Genomic DNA, 22,687 nt, shown 5'->3' with positions numbered 1-22,687 from the left:
ATGGCATGCTGTCAATTAACTTCTGGGCCACATCCTGACTGATGGCAGCCCATTCTTGCATAATCAATGCTTGGAGTTTGTCAGAATTTGTGGGTTTTTGTTTGTCCACTCGCCTCTTGAGGATTGACCACAAGTTCTAAATGGGATTAAGGTCTGGGGAGTTTCCTGGCCATGGACCCAAAATGTCGATGTTTTGTTCCCTGAGCCACTTAGTTATCACTTTGCAATTAATTGCAATTCATCTGATCACTCTTCATAACATTCTGGAGTATATGCAAATTGCCATCATAAAAACTGAGGCAGCAGACTTTGTGAAAATTAATATTTGTGTCATTCTCAAGTATTCAGACCCCTTCACTTTTTCCACATTTTGTTACCTTACAGCCTTATACTAAAATTGATTAAATAAAATATTCTCATCAATCTACACACAATATCCCATAATGACAAAGCAAAGCAAAAACAGGTTTTATGAAACTTTTGCAAATGTATACAGTGGGGAGAACAAGTATTTGATAAACTGCCGATTTTGCAGGTTTTCCTACTTACAAAGCATGTAGAGGTCTGTAATTTTTATCATAGGTACACTTCAACTGTGAGAGACGGAATCTAAAACAAAAATCCAGAAAATCACATTGTATGATTTTTAAGTAATTAATTTGCATTTTATTGCATGACATAAGTATTTGATACATCAGAAAAGCAGAACTTAATATTTGGTACAGAAACCTTTGTTTGCAATTACAGAGATCATACATTTCCTGTAGGTCTTGACCAGGTTTGCACACACTGCAGCAGGGATTTTGGCCCACTCCTCCATACAGACCTTCTCCAGATCCTTCAGGTTTCGGGGCTGTCGCTGGGCAATCCGGACTTTCAGCTCCCTCCAAAGATTTTCTATTGGGTTCAGGTCTGGAGACTGGCTAGGCCACTCCAGGACCTTGAGATGCTTCTTACGGAGCCACTCCTTAGTTGCCCTGGCTGTGTGTTTCGGGTCGTTGTCATGCTGGAAGACCCAGCCACGACCCATCTTCAATGCTCTTACAGAGGGAAGGAGGTTGTTGGAAAGATCTCGCGATACATGGCCCCATCCATCCTCCCCTCAATACGGTGCAGTCGTCCTGTCCCCATTGCAGAAAAGCATCCACAAAGAATGATGTTTCCACCTCCATGCTTCACGGTTGGGATGGTGTTCTTGGGGTTGTACTCATCCTTCTTCTTCCTCCAAACACGGCGAGTGGAGTTTAGACCAAAAAGCTATATTTTTGTCTCATCAGACCACATGACCTTCTCCAATTCCTCCTCTGGATCATCCAGATGGTCATTGACAAACTTCAGACGGGCCTGGACATGCGCTGGCTTGAGCAGGGGGACCTTGCGTGCACTGCAGGATTTTAATCCATGACGGCGTAGTGTGTTATTAATGGTTTTCTTTGAGACTGTGGTCCCAGCTCTCTTCAGGTCATTGACCAGGTCCTGCCGTGTAGTTCTGGGCTGATCCCTCACCTTCCTCATGATCATTAAGGCCCCACGAGGTGAGATCTTGCATGGAGCCCCAGACCGAGGGTGATTGACCGCCATGCCATCATTTTCTAATAATTGCGCCAACAGTTGTTGCCTTCTCACCAAGCTGCTTGCCTATTGTCCAGTAGACCATCCCAGCCTTGTGCAGGTCTACAATTTTATCCCTGATGTCCACAGCTCTCTGGTCTTGGCCATTGTGGAAAGGTTGGAGAGGTTGGAGTCTGTTTGATTGAGTGTGTGGACAGGTGTATTTTATACAGGTAACGAGTTCAAACAGGTGCAGTTAATACAGGTAATGAGTGGAGAACAGGAGGGCTTCTTAAAGAAAAACTAACAGGTCTGTGAGAGCAGGAATTCTTACTGGTTGGTAGGTGATCAAATACTTATGTCATGCAATAAAATGCAAAATAATTAATTAAAAATGATACAATGTGATTTTCTTGATTTTTGTTTTAGATTCCGTCTCTCACAGTTGATGTGTACCTATGATAAAAATGACAGACCTCTACATGCTTTGTAAGTAGGAAAACCTGCATAATCGGCAGTGTATCAAATACTTGTTCTCCCCACTGTATATATATTTAAAAAATATATATATAATACCTGACAGTGCATGTCAGAGCAAAAACCAAGCCATGAGGTCGAATGAATTGTTCGTAGAGCTCCGAGACAGGATTGTGTCAAGGCACAGATCTGGGGAAGTGTACCAAAACCAAGACTCTTCCTAGAGCTGGCCGCCCGGCCAAACTGAGCAATCGGGGGAGAAGGGCCTTGGTTAGGAAGGTGAACAAGAACCCGATGGTCACTCTGACAGAGAAGGGGTCACTCTGACAGAGCTCCAGAGTTCCTCTGTGGAGATGGGATAAACTTCCAGAAGGACAACCATCTCTGCAGCACTCCACCAATCAGGCCTTTATGGTAGAGTGGCCAGACGGAAGCCACTCCTCAGTAAAAGGCACATGACAGCCCACTTGGAGTTTGCCAAAAGGCACCTAAAGGACTCTCAGACAATGAGAAACAAGATTCTCTGGGGCGAAAGTTCACCTTCCAACAGGACAACGACCCTAAGCACACAGCCAAGACAACGCAGGAGTGGCTTCAGGACAAGTCTCTGAATGTCCTTGAGTGGCCCAGCCAGAGCCGGGACTTGAACCTAATCGAACATCTCTGGAGAGACCTGAAAATAGCTGTGCAGTGACGCTCCCCATCCAACCTGACAGAGCTTGAAAGGATCTGCACAGAACAATGGGAGAAACTCCCCAAATACAGGTGTGCCAAGCATGTAGCGTCATACACAAGAAGACTTGAGGCTGTAATCGCTGCCAAAGGTGCTTCAACAAAGTACTGAGTAAAGGGTCTGAATACTTATGTAAATGTCATTTTTCAGTTTTTATTTTGAATACATTTGCAAAAATTTCTAAAAACCTGTTTTTATTTTGTCATCATGGGGTATTGTGTGTAGATTGATAAGAAAAACATACCATTTAATCCATTTTAGAATAAGGCTGTAACGTAACAACATTTGGAAAAAGTCAAGGGGGTCTGAATACTTTCCGAATGCACTGTATCTGAGAGAGCCATGTGAGTGAGAGGTGCTTCAGAGAACGGTGATTGGCAGCCGGGAGAAGGGAATTACAATTATAATGCTATCAGGCTGAAATATTTCCTCTTTATTGTCTGCATTGCTTGTTGCCAACCAGTGAGGCCATTTCTGTTGATTGGCACATGCATTTAAAAAGTGAAAGAACCAGACTTCTGAGTGATTTAATCACACTTCAATAATTCCTCCAAAGATTTCTTAGATTCCTACCAGACAAAATACAATTAGGAATGCTTTGTGAAACCAAATATTAATACTAATAAAAAATGTATAGTTATCTTGGCTTATTGTTGGTCCTCTTTGCTAACCTGAAATCAGCAATCTGCAATGACTGATTGACTGATTGGTAATGGAATAACTCACCTGAAATAATTGCCAGTGTGGCCAAATATGGCTGGATAATTACGTTTTTATGATAGAGGGGCATTTTGTTCATCTCAGGACCACTCTATCCATTTGGGGCTGGAGACACCATGAATTCCAGATCAGATGATGGAAGTTCCCCTCTTATACCCCTGCAGCGGCAATTTGTCTATTTTGGAAACACGTACAACCAGATATATGTGGGTAGAAATTTATATTTATTTATCTCTGTTGCATGAAACCTGTTGTGTATTTTGAATATCCCAGCAGGCAAAACTGTATGCAATGTGTTATGACTTATTTTGCTGGTCAGGTTGAATACTGGTTGTGAAAAATCAAGATGCCATTGTTTACCTGAATGTAATCTGGTTCTATGATGTCTGTTCAACCAGTAAACCACTTTACAATCAGAATATGCTGTTAAGATGTTGCATGTCCCCAGAAATTATGCTGGGATGCCTCCTGGAGTAGTTCAAGATTTTACAACTTGATATTAGATGGTTTCTCACCCTGAAAGTAGTCTCTGGGCCAGGAGAAACTGTAATCCATGTTTTGTTTTTTTTTGTTTTTTTTGCTGCTACAAACTTCAGCTAACTATAGCCATCACAAGCTAACAATATTTGGTGATAGGGGCATGTGAGCATGTTTTAGTTTTTCAAAGTCTACATAATCTGAAATCAACTCAAATATTAATATTTGGTTTAATGTTACTGAAAGGTGATTTGGCCTTTTTAAAAGTCCAATGCAGCCGTTTTTATCTCAATATACATTGTTCTGGGTAACAATTGAGTACCTTACTGTGCTTGTTTTCAATTAAAATTGTAAACAAAAAAGCTTTTTAGGAAAGAGCAAGTTCTCAAGCAAGAATTTTGCTAGGATTGTCTGGGAGTGGTGTGAGTGGGGCGCGGAAAACTAGCTCTTATTGGCAGAGAGGTTTTGAACTCTCTTTCTTATTGGTCTATTAACTAATTGACCACCTGGTGATGTCACCAGGCAGACCAAAACTCCATCCCATCAAAACAGGGTGAAATTTCAAGTGGTCTTTTCAAACAGCTCTCACACTAGAAGGGCATTATCATAATTTTCACAATTTCACAGTATTATCCTAACCTCATAGTGTGGAAATGTATACAAAACACAGTTTCTCCTGATCCATAGACTACTTTCAGGGTGAGGAACCATCTAACATCAAGTTGTGAAAGCCTGAACTACTCCTATAAGCAATTCAAAACCTGTTCTGTTGTACAGTACAAATAAACAAAATAATTGTGTAACCATTTGCCATTTTTCAATGAACTAATTTCATTTAAGGTTAACAACAACGGACACCTGACATTCAACCAAGCATGGTCCAGCTACACACCATACAGTTTTCCTGCACATTCCACAATAGATCTCATAGCTCCATTTTGGACCGATTTGGACAACCGAGAGAATGGTAACATCTATTACCAGCAGTACACCAGCGGTAGTGTTCTTCAACAGGCCACACAAGACATCAATCAGTACTTCCCAAACCTAGCCTTCTCTGCTAATTTGGTCTTCATCGCTACGTGGGATAGGGTGGCCTACTTCCCCAATTCAGGAACAGTAAGACTTTTTGCTAGCAAAAGTTATCCTTATTGTAAAGGCAATCGATACAACACCTATGAAGCAATGATATGAAATAGAAATTACATGGGATGTCTTATGGTGGGCAAGATTGTTACATTATACAGTAGGCTATGTCTTAAAATCTTTCTCTCATTTCCTTAATATAAGGAAACAACCTTCCAAGTGGTTCTGATTGCTGGTGTCCCATTCTCTTTTGTCCTGATGAACTATGGGCAGATTGCACCAGCACAACGCAGCATTCAGGTCAGAAGAATAAATGCATAATTGTGACGGTCTATCCCAAAGGGGGCGTATGTACAAAAATGCAGATTCAGATCTCCAAAATTGTAATTGATTCACTGTGATTGGAGGAAGCATGGGAAAGTCATGCTGCTTTAAAAGTTGATAAACGTGTTATCCCACTTAGGAGACAAGTAGGAGCAAATACCCTTGAAAGATTTTGAGTGCTAGAGAGGGCTTCTTTGTTTACGATCATTCAGCATCGTTCACACCCAGAATTCACATGTTGGCATGGCCAACCGTCAGCATGGTCAACCTCTCCATTGTCTCAGCCAATCACGGCTAGCCAGAAAGGATCCTGTCTTTCTCCATATATAGCTCAGTGCTTTCTCCTTGGCTAAACTCAATATTTACTGATCCCATACAAGTACATGTTCAAGAAGGCATTTCTGCAACAACAACAACAACAAAAATATATTGCCTGGTGATGTAAATTTGATTTTTCATCTCTTCCATTTTTTAAATACATTTGTGTCTATTTTTTTACTAGGCTGGCTATGATACAATCAACTCCATCTACCACTTCTCGATCCCTGGATCATTTCAAAGCAATTTTACAACTTTCAGCTACACCAGCAACGTCAATGTTGCAGGTCGCTGGGCCTTCCGCACAGACCATGGATCAAGAGGCTGTACTTTCAATGGTGAGAACAACAATATAAATACAAAACATAGGAGCCCCATTATTTTGGTTTGTGTTAAGAATTACTGTTCTTTTCCAAAATAAACAAGATTTTTAAAAAAAAGTGACAACATTTTCAAAGGTTGCGCATAATGTTGCCGAGAGACTTTGCCTAGGTTTAAATTAAATGAATTACATCTTGTCCAGGCTTCTGTCCTTACCCCATAACACTGGCTGCATTAAACATTTTCTATTACTTTCTTTCAGGTTCTCCTGTCCAGTTGTATGACTCCTTCTGGAGTGACAACAGCTGCAGACAGAGGTGCACCTGCACCAGTACAGGCCTTCAGTGCCAGAGCCAACCTTGCTCCTTTTCCCAAATCTGTCAACCCGACGCCTTCCGGTTCTCCTGCCAAACGATTGAACGCAGCACCTGCACTGTTTCCGGCGACCCCCACTACTACACCTTTGACGGAAGCGTGTTCCACTTCCAGGGCACCTGCACCTATGTCCTGTCAGAGGAGTGTGGCCGTGGACTGCCCTACTACCGTGTAGAGGGAAAGAACGAGAACCGTGGTAGCACCCAGGTGTCCTGGACCCGTCTGGTGAGGGTATCTGTTTACGACGAGGAGATAGAGCTGCTCAAAGGTCACCAAGCTGAAGCAAAGGTCAGTGCCGGTACCAATGTAACTGAGTTTCTTTGTCGCTCAGGCATGGTTGATGTTTATTACTGTTGATTTCACATTGCACTGCACATAGTTGACAAAATTGTTAACTTGCACTTCACTGAATTGTCTCTTTGTAATGCTGTAGGAAGTAATTTTTTACTTTTATGATATACGCTACATGACCAAAAGTATGTGGACACCTGCTCATTGAATAATCTCATTCCAAAATCATAGGCATTAATATGGAGTTGGTCCCCCCTTTGCTGCTATAACAGCCTCCACTCTTCTGGGAAGGCTTTCCACTAGATATTGGAACATTGCTGCAAGGACTTGCTTCCATTCAGCCATAAGAGCATTAATGAGGTCGTCGGCGTTCCAATTCATCCCAAAGGTGTTTGATGGGGTTGAGGTAAGGGCTCTGTGCAGGCAAGTCAAGTTCTTCCACACTGATCTCGACAAACCATTTCTGTATGGACCTCACTTTGTGCATGGGGACATTGTCATGCTGAAACAGGAAAGGGCCTTCCCCAAACTGTTGCCACAAAGTTGGATACACAGAATTGTCTAGAATGTCATTGTATGCTGTAGTGTTAAGATTGATCTTCACTGGTACTAAGGGGCCTAGCCCGAACCATGAAAAACAGCCCCAGACCATTATTACTCCTCCACCAAACTTTACAGTTGGAACTATGCATTCGGGAAGGTAGCATTCTCCTGGCATCTGCCAAACCCAGATTCGTCCATCAGACTGCCAGATGGTGAAGCGTGATTCATCACTTCCACTGCTCCAGAGTCCAATGGCAGCAAGCTTTACACCACTCCAGCCAACGCTTGGCATTGCGCATGGTGATCTTAGGCTTGTGTGTGGCTGCTCGGCCATGGAAACCCATTTCATGAAGCTCCTGACGAACAGTTATTGTGCTGACATTGCTTCCAGAGGCAGTTTGGAGTAAGTATTGCAACCGAGGACAGACAATTTTTACACGCTGCGTGCTTCAGCACTCGGTGGTCCCGTTCTGTGAGCTTCTGTGGCATTCCACTTCGCGGCTGAGCCGTTGTTGCTCCTAGACGTTCACAATAACAGTGCTTACAGTTGACCGGGGCAGCTCTAGCAGGGCAGAAATTTGACAAACTGACTTGTTGGAAAGGTGGCATCCTATGACGGTTCCACGTTGAAAGTCACTGAGCTCTTCATTAAGGCCATTCTATTGCCAATGTTTGTCTATGGAGATTGCATGGCTGTGTGCTCAATTTTATACACCTGTCAGCAACAGGTATGGCTGAAATAGCCGAATCCACTAATTTGAAGGGGTGTCCAAATACTTTTGTATATATAGTGCAGTACTGTAGTGTTCTAATTATGTCCTTCTCACTCATACCCCTCAATGTTGTGATTTCTACTCTGCGCATCCAGGTCAACGGAAGCTTTGCCTCCACCCCATTCTCCCTTCGTAATGGCACCATCCAGGTCTACCAGTCTGGTTTCTCCCTGGCGGTCAGCACCGATTTTGGCCTGCTGGTGACGTATGACGCCAACCACTATGTCAGAATCAGCGTACCTTTCAACTACTTCAACGCCACCTGCGGTCTGTGTGGAACCTTCAACAACCAACGCGAGGATGACTTCCGCTCTCGCACGGGACAGATCCTGACCTCCGACGTTGACTTTGCCAATAGCTGGCAGGCGCCTGGGGATGACGACCCGGCCTGTGAGAGGGTCCTGTGTGCTGGGTTGGACTGTGCCTTGTGCACTACCTCCCAGAGGAGCCTCTATGGCAACACAGCCCACTGCGGTATCCTCCAGGACCCGTCTGGACCGTTCGCCCCATGCCACGACCAGCTGCCCCCCCAGACCTATGAGGAGAGCTGCGTCTATGATCAGTGCGTGGGGGGAGGGTACCAGCCCATCCTGTGCCAGTCCCTCAGCGTGTATGCCACCCAGTGCCAACAGCATGGCATACAGCCGGGATTATGGAGGAGGCAAGGCTTCTGTGGTATGTACTGTATGTGCCAATCAATCTTGTAACTATGGTCTCTGTTCCCCCGAATTGCATCACAAAAATTCAACTAGCATATATTTTCACCATTTCTCTTTTCATTGTATTCCATCAGAAATCTCCTGCCCAGCCAACAGTCACTTTGAGTCCCAGGGCACAAGCTGTCCTGCCACCTGCAGCAACCTCAATGCCTCCCACGGCTGCCCCCTCCCCTCCCAGGAGAGCTGTATCTGTAACCTTGGTTATGTCCTGAGCGCTGGGGAGTGCGTACCCCTCGCCCAGTGTGGCTGCACCTTCGAGAACCGCTACTACAGCTCGGGAGCGACCGTCATACTGGACCAGGACTGCGGCAGGCGTTGCAGCTGCAGCCTTGGTTCCATGACCTGTTATTCCCATGGGTGTGGAGAACTAGAGGCCTGCAGGGTGGAGGATGGGGAGAGGGGCTGCAGACCAACCAGCTACGCCACCTGCTGGGTGGAAGGACCCAGGTCCTATCGCACTTTTGACGGAGTGACCTTCCAGTACCCCGGGGCTTGTGGGCTGATCCTGGCCAGGGTCATGGGGTGGTCCCCCCACACTCACTTTGTGGTGACGGCAGAGAAAGTACCCAGAGGCCAGCAGGGTTTCACCCAGTTGCTGAAATTTGAGGCGGTGGGGACGCAGGTGTACATTGAGATGGGAGGTGGGAGCAGAGTGCAGGTCAGTGCCATTCCTCAGTAATGCAATGTAACTACAGATAACTTGCCAACCACAAAGTGTATGGAACGAGTCATGACATTGCTCAAATGAGTCACAGACATTGCTCAAATGTATCAGATATATCAGATTTTGTTTTTGTCTCCCGGCTGTATGATTTCATTAATATATTTTAAATATATACAATTTTTTTAATATACAAATATTTTAAAGACTTTACTGGGAGAGAGATTTAATTAGTTCACCCAAATTACAAATTCCTTTAACTCACCAGTTTTTTGTCAAATCTCAAATCCCACATTTCCTATGCTCTACCGTTGAATTGATACCCTTGAATCCCACCATAGGTGAACGGTCAGTTGATCCAAGTTCCCTTTAGCACCGAGTCCGGCCACATCCAGGTCTTCCACAGCAGTGTCAACAGCATCGTCCTCTACACCTCCTTTGGTGTCACCGTCCAAATTGACTGGCCTCACTTGGTCCGGGTCACCACACCAGGCACCTACAACAGCTCCCTCGGTGGCCTGTGTGGCAACTACAACGGCCACAGGCATGATGACTTTCAAACCCCAAACGGCATTCTGGTCAACAACTCGCAACTCTTTGGAGACAGTTGGCGGGACGGGTCCCTCTCGGCACACTGTGTGGAAACGGAAAATAGGGTGCTGCCACAAATTGGACAGAACACCACTGTTTACAATTCCAACCAGTCATGTGGCCTCATGGCTTCGCCTGGTGGGCCGTTCTCTTTGTGCCAGAGCAGGGTGGACCCTTGGGAGCGGGTGGAAGAGTGTGTGGAGGATTTGACTGAAGCAGGTGGGGCTCCAGGAGTCCTGTGTGAGGCTCTTCGTGGTTACGCCCTCATGTGCCAACAGAGTGGCATCACAGTGGGAAACTGGAGGGATGTCACTGATTGTGGTGAGTACCTGTAGCAATATTCCATACGCTGCACGTCAGCTGAACCCCTACATTAAAATACACAAGTATCACGAACTGGTTCATGCATACGTATTATTCCCTTCAACGCCAGTATAGTATAATAAGTATAGTATAGTATAATTAAGTATAGAAAACTAGCATTGACGGGCATAATACATTTAGTCTGAATCTCAAACTGAACACTTTGAGCACTTCGATCACTCAATCGCTCAATATGAGCGTTCAATCAGGTCAATCTCACTGCGCCCTTTGCCCTTCGGAAGCCTGTTTATCGAGTGGACATCCTATTCCGACTCAGTGCCCTTGGCAGCAACTTCTTCCCATGAATCTTAGCATGTTACCTAGCAACAACAGTCACCATTACGTCGCCCTCAAAAATAGTCTGAAAAAATCAAGATAAATCAAGAAATCTGTAATTAATTTTGAAGTTTGATTTGGAGGAGGTCTTAGTCGCACGGTTTTACATTTAGCTAAGGAGTTTCATGTATTTCTGAAGCTTGTCTATTATTAACGTGTTAGCTAAGCCTGAGCCAGTCACTTCATATGAAACGTAAGAGAAACTAACCAACCAGCTAGTGCTACACTAAATCATGGGTCACTGATGGATTCTGTAGAGGTCGTTTTTGAGATCAGTGTAGATCCGCAATAAAACATATCAGTGGGATTGGGTTTGGAGATGACATAGCCTAATACAGAAGCATGTCTGTTCTTCGAAATATTTGCGCTGAACTGACATGCATGATCGTTGCTTACACTCCTATGTTCAGAAGAAGGGAATAATCCCTAACAATAGTCTATAATGCGCACAGCAGTGCTCAATTCAAACAGCGGTGTGTAGCCTACTGTAGCTGCTGGCAAAGTAATTCAAAGCCTATACTTTATTACTCAGGATGCAACTTTCCAGTGCCATGTAATGTTGTTATTAAAACAAAATCAGACAACCCCATAGTAGAATAGTGTACCTAATTACATTTTAGTCATTTAGCAGACGCTCTTATCCAGAGCGACTTACAGTTAGTGATTACATATATATATATATATTTTTTATACTGGCCCCCCGTGGGAATCAAACCCACAACCCTGGCATTGCAAACACCATGCTCGATCAACTGAGCTACATCCCTGCCGGCCATTCCCTCCCCTACCCTGGACGACGCTGGGCCAATTGTGCGCCGCCCATGAGTCTCCCGGTCGCGGCCGGCTGCGACAGGGCCTGGATTTGAACCAGGATTTCTAGTGGCACAGTTAGCACTGCGATGCAGTGCCTTAGACCACTGCGCCACTCAGGATTTTTTTTTTTTTTACCTAGTCAGCTTGTTGTTGTGTGTTCTACATGAGATAAATATGGTGCATTCAAGTTGCGAAATCCATAGGGAGGGAAACATGTATTCTGAAAAGCGGTCATTTGCCAACAATTCTTAATGCAATCACGGGAAAACGCTTTTGAAAGCAGTTTTGGCCATTGTTAAAAACGATGAATCCAAGTTTTCCATTGATACCACGTTCTTTTCTCTACTCCTTCAATTGCACGAGTGGCATTGTTTAACAAATGCAGTTTCAACCAGAGTTTCAAGCATGGTTTAGGCACAGCAGCGCAACAGCAGAGCTCTTAAAGGCCAATGGCGTTTTATAAGGGCAATGACCTACTTCGTAGTAGAAACCAAAAAAATAGAGTGAATAATAATGAATAATTATTTATATATTTATAATAAAATAATAAGAATTGATAAGAATAAAAATCAGGATGTTGTGTCCAATGGGGTAAATACAGATAGGCAACCCCATGCTTCAGCCTATTTATGTATAGCCACTATGCCACATCAGTTGGGCTACAGGTGATCATGCTTATTGGCTATATGCATGGTCCAATATCTTAAAATAATTTAAACCAAATTTTCACCAATATGTTATTGGGCTTATTTCTGGAAGTGGAAATTATATTTTAGATGGTGTCAGCATAATTTTCTTTTCATTCATTTTGGAGTAGAATGCGCTCTCAAAAAGTCACCAAAACTGTGCTTTTCAGTCCTTTTACATTAAAATTATCCCGGGGAGGATCCCGGACCCCCTAAGTAAGGGGACTGGAATTGGTCAAACTCACAGTTTAATACATGTAAAAAATTATCCTCTTTCCCTAAAAGCATGATGGTCATGACTTTCTTACATAAAAGGGGAGGTTAACTTGGCCCCAGACAATCGATCTGTGATCGACTTAAGTTTCTGTCATGGGATTTGTTTGTTTGTTGCTTTAACCCCTGCACTAAATACAATGCTCCTTCCATAAGCAAACTAGCTAGTTACCTAGCTACTGTATTAACATTATTTTATCACAATGAACGGGTTTTAATTAATTAGCAAACAGCTTGCTCTGCCCCGAGTCAGTACAGTACCTAGTGTGCTGCTGTGCTGTGCATTTAGCTGACCCAACGTTACAACGTAGCGATAGGGGCTTTGTAAACATGCTGAAGAATGGACTGACTGCTGGGAACAGCAAGCTGTCAAACTATTGTAAATAACTGACAGGCTACCCGCTGTTTATCAGTGCAGTGCCCAATATCCTTAACTAGTGCTAGTTAAAACTCCATCCCTGTGTTTGTCAATGAATCTAGCTAGCAGCAGGCAGGCTACAACAAGCTAAAACCAGCTGATGAAATCTCTGGCAAACGTTATACAGTACTTGCACTGTAAAGAGATGTCGTTTTTACAACTTTCTTACTGTCTATCGGAGTATCTGTGTCTGCCACAAGTCCCCAGTGCCCGTGTTTCATAGCAAGTGAGTCATGCTACAAGACAGGTTCAGTCATGCTACAAGACAGCAAAGACAATGCTCACAAATGGTTTTAGAATTTTGGAATATTGATAAGTGGCAGTTGGGACGTCGAGTGTGCATCGTCTCATTGCAAATTATGGCCAAAACAATTGCAGAACCGAGTGATCACTATAGTACACAACAGTAAGTGGCCAATCAATAAAGGGCTTAGGGGCAAAGTGTTCAGTTTGAGATTCAGCCATAATACATGTGTGCAATCATGATATGTTTCAGCTTTAATGTATTGCTATAGCCTATTAATGGTATTATGTTAGTGTTGTGTGTGAAAGGGTTCTTCAATGAAATCCACTTTTTTCCCCCCTCAGAACAAACCTGTCCCCCCAACAGCCACTACGAGCTGTGTGGCACTTCCTGTCCCGCCTCCTGCCCTAGCCTCTCCTTCCCCTTCCTCTGTGTAACTGCTTGCCAGGAGGGATGCCAGTGCAACGATGGCTTCCTACTCAGCGCCAATCAATGCGTTCCGCCAGTGGCCTGCGGATGCCACCACCAGGGACGTTACCGCCAAGGCGGTGAGCGCTTCTGGGAAGGCGAAGAGTGCCAGAGCCTATGCACCTGTAACGGCACCACTGGAGCAGTCCGCTGCACCCCATATGCCTGCACCACCCAGGAGTCCTGCCGTGTGGTGGGGGGTGAGTACGGCTGCCACCCCAACCCCCAAGGCACCTGCTCTGCCTCTGGAGACCCCCACTACCTCACATTTGATGGGGAGCTATTCGATTTCCAGGGCACCTGCCGCTATGTCCTAGCAACCCTGTGTGGTAATGCCACAGGAGGGCTGCAGCATTTTCTGGTGGAGGCCAGGAATGAGCCATGGAACGGGTTGACAGTTTCCATCACAGCCGAGGTGTTTGTCAATGTGTGGGGCCACTGGGTACACATCTCCAGGGAGAGGCGTGGAGTGGTACAGGTAAGGTAAAAAAAACTTGAGCTTTGATAAAGACTAAGCCTACGGTCATATGACATTTTTCAGTTTGTGGTACTCTTTTTCCGAAACGCATTAGCTTTTTTAAAAGATAGTACTATGAACTGAAACATATCGTAGTTGCGGCCCATTTTTTAGTGTTATCTTCTTTTTTTTAAAGAGTACCATGTCTTTTTACCCAGACTAGCAACCTGTTACCACAGAAATACTTGAACAAAGGCATGATGAAATTAATAGGTATTCACTTCAGGTGTTATCATGGCCATGGGGAATACAAAACGTTATCTACCACATCTCTGTTGATTAAATTCATCATCTATTCGACAAATAGCAGAGATGATGATGAACAACATTGAGAAATACTATTGCTGTTGTTCTTCCACATTGTAAACAATGGAGGTGGACAGAAAACAGGTCGAAAGACAGATTACTTTGATTGTCTTTCAGATTGATGGCGTGACCAGCAACCTGCCTATCCTCTTGCATGGTGGACGGGTGTCCATCTACGCGAGTGGACTCCGCACGTTTGTCAACTCCGATTTCGGCCTGAGTGTCAGTTACGACGGCTCGAGTGTGGTGTCTATCTCTGTCCCCTCCAACTACAGGTGTGTGTTAGGTACATATCGGTGGTAGTGGGGTCGAATGTAAAACCATTATGATCTCTGCAATCAGTGCACAAATAATTTGTCTTATAAACAGATTGATGTTTAAAATTCTTAAGTCAGGGTTGTGGTCAATTCAGAAAACTAAATTGACCCCAACTCTGCCTAAAGTACATAATAAAACCTAACAATGGAAATGTTAGTTTTTAACCGCTTTAAACAGTTATTTCTTGTATCTGTGATGCACTGTATCATTATTATCATTATAACAGCGGAATGACGTGTGGCCTGTGCGGAAACTTTAACGGCAATCGCAATGATGACTTCCTCACCCCCTCCGGAACGTTGGCGTCCACTCCCTCCCAGTTCGGGAATTCCTGGAAGGTGGAGGGCAACTACACCTGCAGCGATGGCTGCGGAGCCTCCTGTCCACAATGCCACAACCCGAGTCCCGCCCGCGCCCGGTGTGAGGTCATCAGGGCTGTTGACGGACCCCTGAGCTTCTGCCACGGCCAGGTGGACCCTGAGCCCTACTTCAGCAACTGTGTGTTTGACGTGTGTCTGTCGGGGAACAGAGAGCAGGATGTTCTTTGCAGGGCTATCCAGACTTATGTGAGCACCTGTCAGTCAACCAACGTCAGGATCTACCCCTGGAGACAGAACACCACCTGCAGTGAGTGACAAATTGTCTTCACTTTAGATTGGTAGATAGAAACTAACATTCTGTGGTGTAACCTTTGTGGTAATACGGTAGGACCCAGGACCTCATACAGTACTGTATACACGTCATTCTGATTTTTTTGTAGAGTGAAAAGCCTCATACAGTTTCATGTGTTCAAGTTTTTTTCTGAAGCATGTACTTCATGCACAATTGCAAGTTTGATTGTATTCTAACATTGCAAGACAATCGCGTAAGTTTTAATAACAAAGTCGCAAGTTGTGAAGCTTTCACATCAACAAATGTGTAGAACGTCTGGTATTTATCTCATGTACATTGGGGACAATAAAATATCACACATATTTTAAAGTATCACATAAGTTCAACACTTAAGACGGTGCAGTTAACCCCGCATTGTAACAATTGTTATGCCAACGTCACGCAGTGTGGAATCTTTTCAGTGATTGCAACTGTATGACTTTACGTAGTCTCCAGGTGATTTTCTCATTCTCTCTCTCTCTCTCTCTCTGCATTTGCAGGTATTGAGTGTCCAGCAAATAGCCACTATGAGCTTTGTGGAACAGACTGTGGGCACACGTGTGTCAGCAGCATTGATGTCAGCTGCGAGCAGAGCTGCTCCGAGGGATGTTTCTGTGACGACGGTTACCTCAGGAGCGCGGGGCACTGTGTCCCAGTAGAGCACTGTGGCTGCCAGTACGACGGCTTCTACTACGATGTGAGTTACTCATCCCATAGTTTATGCCTGTGGAACAGGTTTCACTCTGCGTTGTATGTAGAGTAAGGATCAAGGATGACACCGCAACGACTTTCTTGATGGATCTGAGTATTTCCTGCCTGCATATTGAGTTACAGAAATATAAGACAACAGTCTTTCAGTTCATTGTGTCTCAACTACATCTGCACTTTCTCCCATTTGAGCAGAAGTCAAGATCAAGTAAATAATTGTGCACATGCAATGCAAGTGTTTTATCTTTAATTTAATCCCTTTATAATTTTAAATAGCTAGGTGTACCTGTAGAGACATTGTTATATGAACATGGTGTACTGTAGCCTATATTTTGCATCTCATCCACACTGTTTTGTGTACTTCAGGTTAGTGAGTCTTTCTGGACCCAAGGCTGCTCACAACACTGTGAGTGCTACGGCCCCAATGACCTCCGCTGCTCTGCCACATCCTGCACCCCCACCCAGGAGTGCACCATAAAAAATGGCCACCTGGGCTGCTTCGACGCCTTGTCCACTTGCACGGTCTGGGGCGACCCCCATTATATCACTTTTGACGGGGCCGTGGCCCATTTCCAGGGCACCTGCTCCTATGACATCGCTAGGACCTGTTCCAACCAGTCCATTAATGGCCTCACGTTCCGTGTGGTGGCCACCAACCGTCACCGTGGCAACAATCTTGTCTCGTTTGTGTCGCTGGTGGATGTGTGGCTGTCCCATGGAGGGGAGGAGACCCATGTCTCCATTGGACAGAGCAAGAGAGTGACGGTAAATGCACTAAAATCCAAATAACACACTTATAGTTGATGAAAATATGACTAGTTAGGTGCAAATCTGTCCGTTTTTAGCAATGGTATGAGACTTTTATTATAAAGCCCTTTAAGATGGTAGTCGCCAAGCCTTCTTCAACCACAAGTTTTTGCCCTCATGCTTTTGCATTGTTCACTCTACCGATAATTACTTATTTTCTTGATTACAAGTACAAAAGCTTCTTGAGGTCTCTTTGTCGTCAAAAATCTATCAAACTAGTCAAGTCTAGGCCTGAGGTCTTTTCCAATAACCTCAAATCCCTTCCCGACATTCCCCCTTTTCTCTCGGTCAGGTGGACGGGAGCGAGGTCGCTATCCCCTCCTCCATCGGCTCCGTCGCCAGAGTGGTGTCTGAGCGAGGCTTCGTGATGCTCAACTCCAGTGACCTGATGGTCCAGTTTGACGGCCGGAGCACCCTGCTGGTCAGGTTGGGCCAGAGCCACCACGGTGCGGTGTGCGGGATGTGTGGCAACCTCAACGGTGACCCGGAAGATGACAAAGTCCTGCCCAACGGCACGCCGGCGCGGAGTGACAACGACTTTGGTGACGGTTGGAAGGCAGACACTAGCCGGCCAGGGTGAGCTGCTGTTGTTGTCAGGCTTTGAAACAACTAAGGCTTCTGGGGAAACAACCTCTATTGAAATTCAGTTTATTCAAAATATTCCATAGTATGTATGTATAATTTCATAAAAAACATAAGCAGATTATTCGGAAGCAAAGTTATTAGCAGAATGAAAATACATACTTTTATCCATAACGGAAACACAAGGGATTAGATGATTGTACAGTACAGTGACTGTTATTCTCCTGCAATGTTTTCCTTATTTCCTAACAGATAATAAAGTACTATACTTATTCATACACTCACTCACTGACCTCAGTCACTCACTGGCTGCCTTCCGACTCTCTACCCTACTCCAGAAGTGTGCACTCGTTTACTCGCCCTCATGTATTTAAAAGCATTGGATTGGTGCAAGCATGGCTGGAGGGAGTTTCAACCATATTCCTCACACTAGTCGGAGAAGGGTACAGAATCGGAATGTAGCCACTCACTCACCAAGTAAATAACTAACTAACTCTTCTACGTGTCCTTTTCCAGATGTGGGGCTTCTGATAACAGAGGAGGAGGAGACGACTGTCCCTTCAGTGTGGAATACAGTGACCAGTGTAGCATCATCACCAACACTAGCGGCCCCTTCAGCGCCTGCCACCTGCACTCTGACCCCCAGCCCTACTTCACTTCCTGTGTCTACGACCTTTGCCTATACACTCCAGCCAATGGGATGCTGTGTTCCGCCGTGGCGGCCTATGAGGCGGCCTGCTCCGTCCTGGGTCTTGATATCCCAGAATGGCGCGCGGGTCTGCTGTGTGGTGAGTGTCTGGGTGTCTTTGGGGGCATTTTGTCTAAGTGGAAAGATGGATAAATTGGCAGTTAGTAGGCCTTAGTGTTCTTTTCCAAATGTCTGTCCATACTATATCTAGTTAACCCAGTAGTAGTAACTGTTGCCATATTGTCCCTCTCTCCCCTCTCTCTTTCTCCATCACTCTCTCCCTCCTTCCTTCCCTCCCTCCCTCCCTCTCTCTCTCTCTAGCGGAGTCGGACCCCTGCGATGATCTGGACTGTACTGATGATGAGTGGTGTGGGGATCAGGACGGCATCTACGGCTGTTTCTGTGATGAGAACCACCATCGGCCCAACAACGAAAGCTACGGTAAGACTCCCCTAGCACTGCGCCAATGTGACCAACGTGGTCCGAACCCACATCTCCTGTGCAAATTAACTTCCCTCTTTCGAAAAGAGGGAAGGATGAGGATAGAGGATACGAGAAACCGAGGAAAGACTTTTGCGATTCATCCGTGGTCTTTGTGTCCTCTATCTTTGTGTCCTCATCCGTGTCCATCTCTGCCCTTAGATTCGGTCACGTCTTGCTCCTACAGTTCAGGCATCATGTCTCTGTCCCGGTGCCAGCTATTTGAGGCCGGTTTCCCACCCCACGTCCTGCACCTCACTGACTCCACTTGCAACGGCTCTGTCCGGGATGGACGCCTGGAGTTCCACTTCGACAACGACAACGAACTCTGCGGGACGACTCTTACGGTACTGTATTTTCACAGTTCAATCATGACATTATCACTTGGATTATGTAGTCTCATAGTGGCACTTCATACACAACCCAATGCTCAAAAAGGCTCAACAAATACAGACCATAGTCCAAATAATGATTAATATTATAAATGTTTGTCAACTTTTCATTGTCGCAATGTTGTTGACTTCTTACTGTATAAATGCAGTATTCTGTAGGTTATGAATGTGCTATGAAATTCTTACATACAGTAGGTGCCCATCAAGTGAAGATTTTATTTCCAATATTCTATATCCACCAATTTTTTCATATTTGTGTTTTTCCACTACAAATGATTGCATATGGGTACCTTCATGTGTGTTTAAATATGAATGTTCTCAGATTTTTTATTAATTGATTTGACGTGTATTCAAATATTTTTTGTGTGTGCAAAACGCTATATATCCATTTAGCTGGAATGGAATGTTTATATGTACTGTATACTGTACATTTTACTGTAATATGTGGTTGTCTCACCTACCTAGCTATCTTAAGATCAATGCACTAACTGTAAGTCACTGGATAAGAGCATAAGAACATCTGCTAAATGACTAAAATGTCAAATGTAAATGTTTTACATACAGATCTCATATTACTGTATAGATTTGTCTTTAATGTTGCTGACACAAATGTGTCATTTTTACAGTTATTTATAAAACATTTAGTTATTTGTTACATTTTACTGTGTAAAACCTAGCAGTACTAATTTCTCTGAGAGTGAGGCAGATACTGTACTGTATATAGCGTTTTGCAAAACCATCAAGTGATAGATATCAAACAAATACGTCTGTCATTGAACAAACCCATGCCATGATTAGATAGTGAAAAAACACACACATTTTTTTCATACGTTCTTTAAACAATAAAAGCTAATTTACCAACATTTCAGAAAATGGTTATAGAGCGTTTTGGAATGAGACTCTTCAAATATTAAAATTGTATTTTCTTATTTAGTTTTTTTTTCTCTCTGCAGAGCAATGGTACTCACTTCATCTATCAGAACTCCATCCAGGGTGAGGTGGACCTCCACGGAGGGGTCATGGGGGTCATCAGCCGTGAGAGGCACATCAACCTGCGCTTCTGCTGCGAGTACCCCCTCTCCCAGTCCTTGTCCATGACCATGGATCTCAACCCTCTGGAGAGGTCAGAGCATCCTCTCAAACAGCCTATGATGACTGGAATTTAATTGATTTTAGCATTGAAGTTCTCCTCCAGGCTCCCTTTCACCTCAATTAACACCTGATTTACTTAACAAAAGACACATATCAATAGGTGGTCCAGGTCAGACATGACACAAGTTGTTCCTCAAGCAAGGGGGAGGCTGATGACATCACATCTGACCATCAGACCAACTCCTTGAATGCCCTAGTCCTTGAAGTTTGCAGTTGTGTCAGAAAAACACTATTTTGCTCAAAACAGATTTTTTTTACACTTTAGTGTGTGAACTTTACTATATTTATACTTAGGAAATATCTTTTCAACAAGAAAACTTTTTAAAAAATACCTGGAGGAAGTATTTAAGGCACAAGAGGCTGTGCTAGTACAGTATATCATTGTTAATATACCCAGCTTTCCATTGGTACCACGTTTATTTAAAAAATGCAGGTACAACCAGAGTTTCAAGGATGCTTAAAGGTCACTCCGCCATTTCCTGGTTGCTAAAATTATAATAGTTAGCCTAATTTAAGTTTATGGGACAAAACAAGCAGTCATTGTGTAGAGAATCATTGTACCATCTAAACAGCTGTGAAATATATTTTCCATAACCAAAAATATAGTATTTTCAGCTATTTTAAGCTTGTGTACAAAACCGAATGTAAAAGACGCAAAAAACGAAACTTAAGAACAGGAAGCATAGAAATAGCGCACATAGAACAGATCTACCACTTCTTAGACTTGCTTTCAATGCAAATGACAGATATATAACTCACATTTCTATGTGAATTTGGTCTGGTCGCCCGGTTGGGCTACAGGTGATAATGCTTATTGCTAAAAGCACGTGATAATACAGACAGACCATGCATAGGCTATATGCATTGTCCAATATGTTACAAATATATTTTTTAACCAATATGTTATTGGGCTCATTTCTGGAGGTGGAAATTATATTTTAGATGGTGTCAGCATCATTTTATTTTCATTCATTTTGGAGTAGAATGTACTTCTAAAACGTCACCAGAACTGAGCTTCTCAGACTTACCTAAGCAAGGGTACTGGAATAGATCAAACGTGTAGTTGAATACATGTACAATACATGTACTCTTTCCCGAAAAGCATGATGGTCATGACTTTTTTACATGGAAGGTGAGGTTAACTAGGCCCCTCAGACAATCGGTTTGAGATCGACTTATGTTTCAGGCATGGGATTTTTTTTTTGCTTCATCACGATTCTTGTCTAGTTATTCGAATAACCTTTTGTTCTTCTGCTCCATAGCATTGTGACCAAGAAGCTTCCCTCTGGCAAGGGCCGCTACCGAATCCAGATGATCCCGTACCAGGATGCCGGCTTCCGCTACCCGTTATCCGGTTCTCACATCAACGTGGAAATTGACCAGCAGATCTACGTGGCCGTGCAGGTGGACGGAGTGGACGGTCGTCAGATCTCCACTGTGCTGGACTCCTGTTGGGCCACGCCTGTGAACGACCCAAGCTACGCCGTCCGCTGGAATCTTATTGCTAGAGAGTATGGAGACATTATGTTTAGCAGGGAAATGTTAGCATGTTCAGAGCCACAAATTGTCCCTATGTTAGGAATAAGACATTTGAAAGTGTAGGTTTGAAATAAAATATGTCACCAATTACCATTGAAAAAAGATAAAAACAAAACAAAAATGGTAATATATTTTACCTTATGGTGGCGCCATAGCCACGGGAAGTAGGGGTCCTGAAAAATCTGAATTCTACAAAACATTGTCAGTTAAACAGGTTGTAATTTCCTGGTCAACTAAAACGTTATTTATTTAACACTTGATGGAACAAAATACAGTGGGGAAAAAAGTATTTAGTCAGCCACCAATTGTGCAAGTTCTCCCACTTAAAAAGATGAGAGAGGCCTGTAATTTTCATCATAGGTACACGTCAACTATGACAGACAAAATGAGAATTATTTTTCCAGAAAATCACATTGTAGGATTTTTAATGAATTTATTTGCAAATTATGGTGGAAAATAAGTATTTGGTCAATAACAAAAGTTTCTCAATACTTTGTTATATACCCTTTGTTGGCAATGACACAGGTCAAACGTTTTCTGTAAGTCTTCACAAGGTTTTCACACACTGTTGCTGGTATTTTGGCCCATTCCTCCATGCAGATCTCCTCTAGAGCAGTGATGTTTTGGGGCTGTCGCTGGGCAACACGGACTTTCAACTCCCTCCAAAGATTTTCTATGGGGTTGAGATCTGGAGACTGGCTAGGCCACTCCAGGACCTTGAAATGCTTCTTACGAAGCCACTCCTTCGTTGCCCGGGCGGTGTGTTTGGGATCATTGTCATGCTGAAAGACCCAGCCACGTTTCATCTTCAATGCCCTTGCTGATGGAAGGAGGTTTTCGCTCAAAATCTCACGATTAATTCTTTCCTTTACACGGATCAGTCGTCCTGGTCCCTTTGCAGAAAAACAGCCCCAAAGCATGATGTTTCCACCCCCATGCTTCACAGTAGGTATGGTGTTCTTTGGATGCAACTCAGCCTGGACATG

The 22,687-nt window shown here is 43.9% G+C and overlaps 1 protein-coding gene across 1 annotated transcript in view; it reads left to right on the top strand.

Moving 5' to 3' along the window:
- LOC311141412 (alpha-tectorin) overlaps nucleotides 1–22,687 on the top strand; it is a gene marked incomplete at its 3' end in the record, with an annotated part of 35,505 nt that overhangs the window by 3,380 nt on the left and 9,438 nt on the right. Inside the window, exons 3-21 of the mRNA XM_084176735.1 lie at nucleotides 3,566–3,687; nucleotides 4,799–5,077; nucleotides 5,249–5,344; nucleotides 5,871–6,024; nucleotides 6,270–6,670; nucleotides 8,085–8,664; nucleotides 8,783–9,366; nucleotides 9,711–10,281; nucleotides 13,438–14,039; nucleotides 14,502–14,659; nucleotides 14,929–15,329; nucleotides 15,854–16,050; nucleotides 16,428–16,826; nucleotides 17,161–17,444; nucleotides 17,967–18,238; nucleotides 18,460–18,579; nucleotides 18,781–18,965; nucleotides 19,964–20,133; nucleotides 21,425–21,673. Coding sequence (XP_084032861.1) covers nucleotides 3,566–3,687; nucleotides 4,799–5,077; nucleotides 5,249–5,344; nucleotides 5,871–6,024; nucleotides 6,270–6,670; nucleotides 8,085–8,664; nucleotides 8,783–9,366; nucleotides 9,711–10,281; nucleotides 13,438–14,039; nucleotides 14,502–14,659; nucleotides 14,929–15,329; nucleotides 15,854–16,050; nucleotides 16,428–16,826; nucleotides 17,161–17,444; nucleotides 17,967–18,238; nucleotides 18,460–18,579; nucleotides 18,781–18,965; nucleotides 19,964–20,133; nucleotides 21,425–21,673 — 5,824 coding nt within the window. The remainder of the gene's footprint in view (nucleotides 1–3,565; nucleotides 3,688–4,798; nucleotides 5,078–5,248; nucleotides 5,345–5,870; nucleotides 6,025–6,269; nucleotides 6,671–8,084; nucleotides 8,665–8,782; nucleotides 9,367–9,710; nucleotides 10,282–13,437; nucleotides 14,040–14,501; nucleotides 14,660–14,928; nucleotides 15,330–15,853; nucleotides 16,051–16,427; nucleotides 16,827–17,160; nucleotides 17,445–17,966; nucleotides 18,239–18,459; nucleotides 18,580–18,780; nucleotides 18,966–19,963; nucleotides 20,134–21,424; nucleotides 21,674–22,687) is intronic.

This window comes from Coregonus lavaretus (genome assembly GCF_964263955.1).
Source record: "Coregonus lavaretus genome assembly, chromosome: 1".
Lineage (NCBI taxonomy): Eukaryota > Metazoa > Chordata > Actinopteri > Salmoniformes > Salmonidae > Coregonus > Coregonus lavaretus.
Note: the sequence above shows the minus strand (reverse complement) of the source record. Positions and strands in the feature narration are given on the sequence as shown.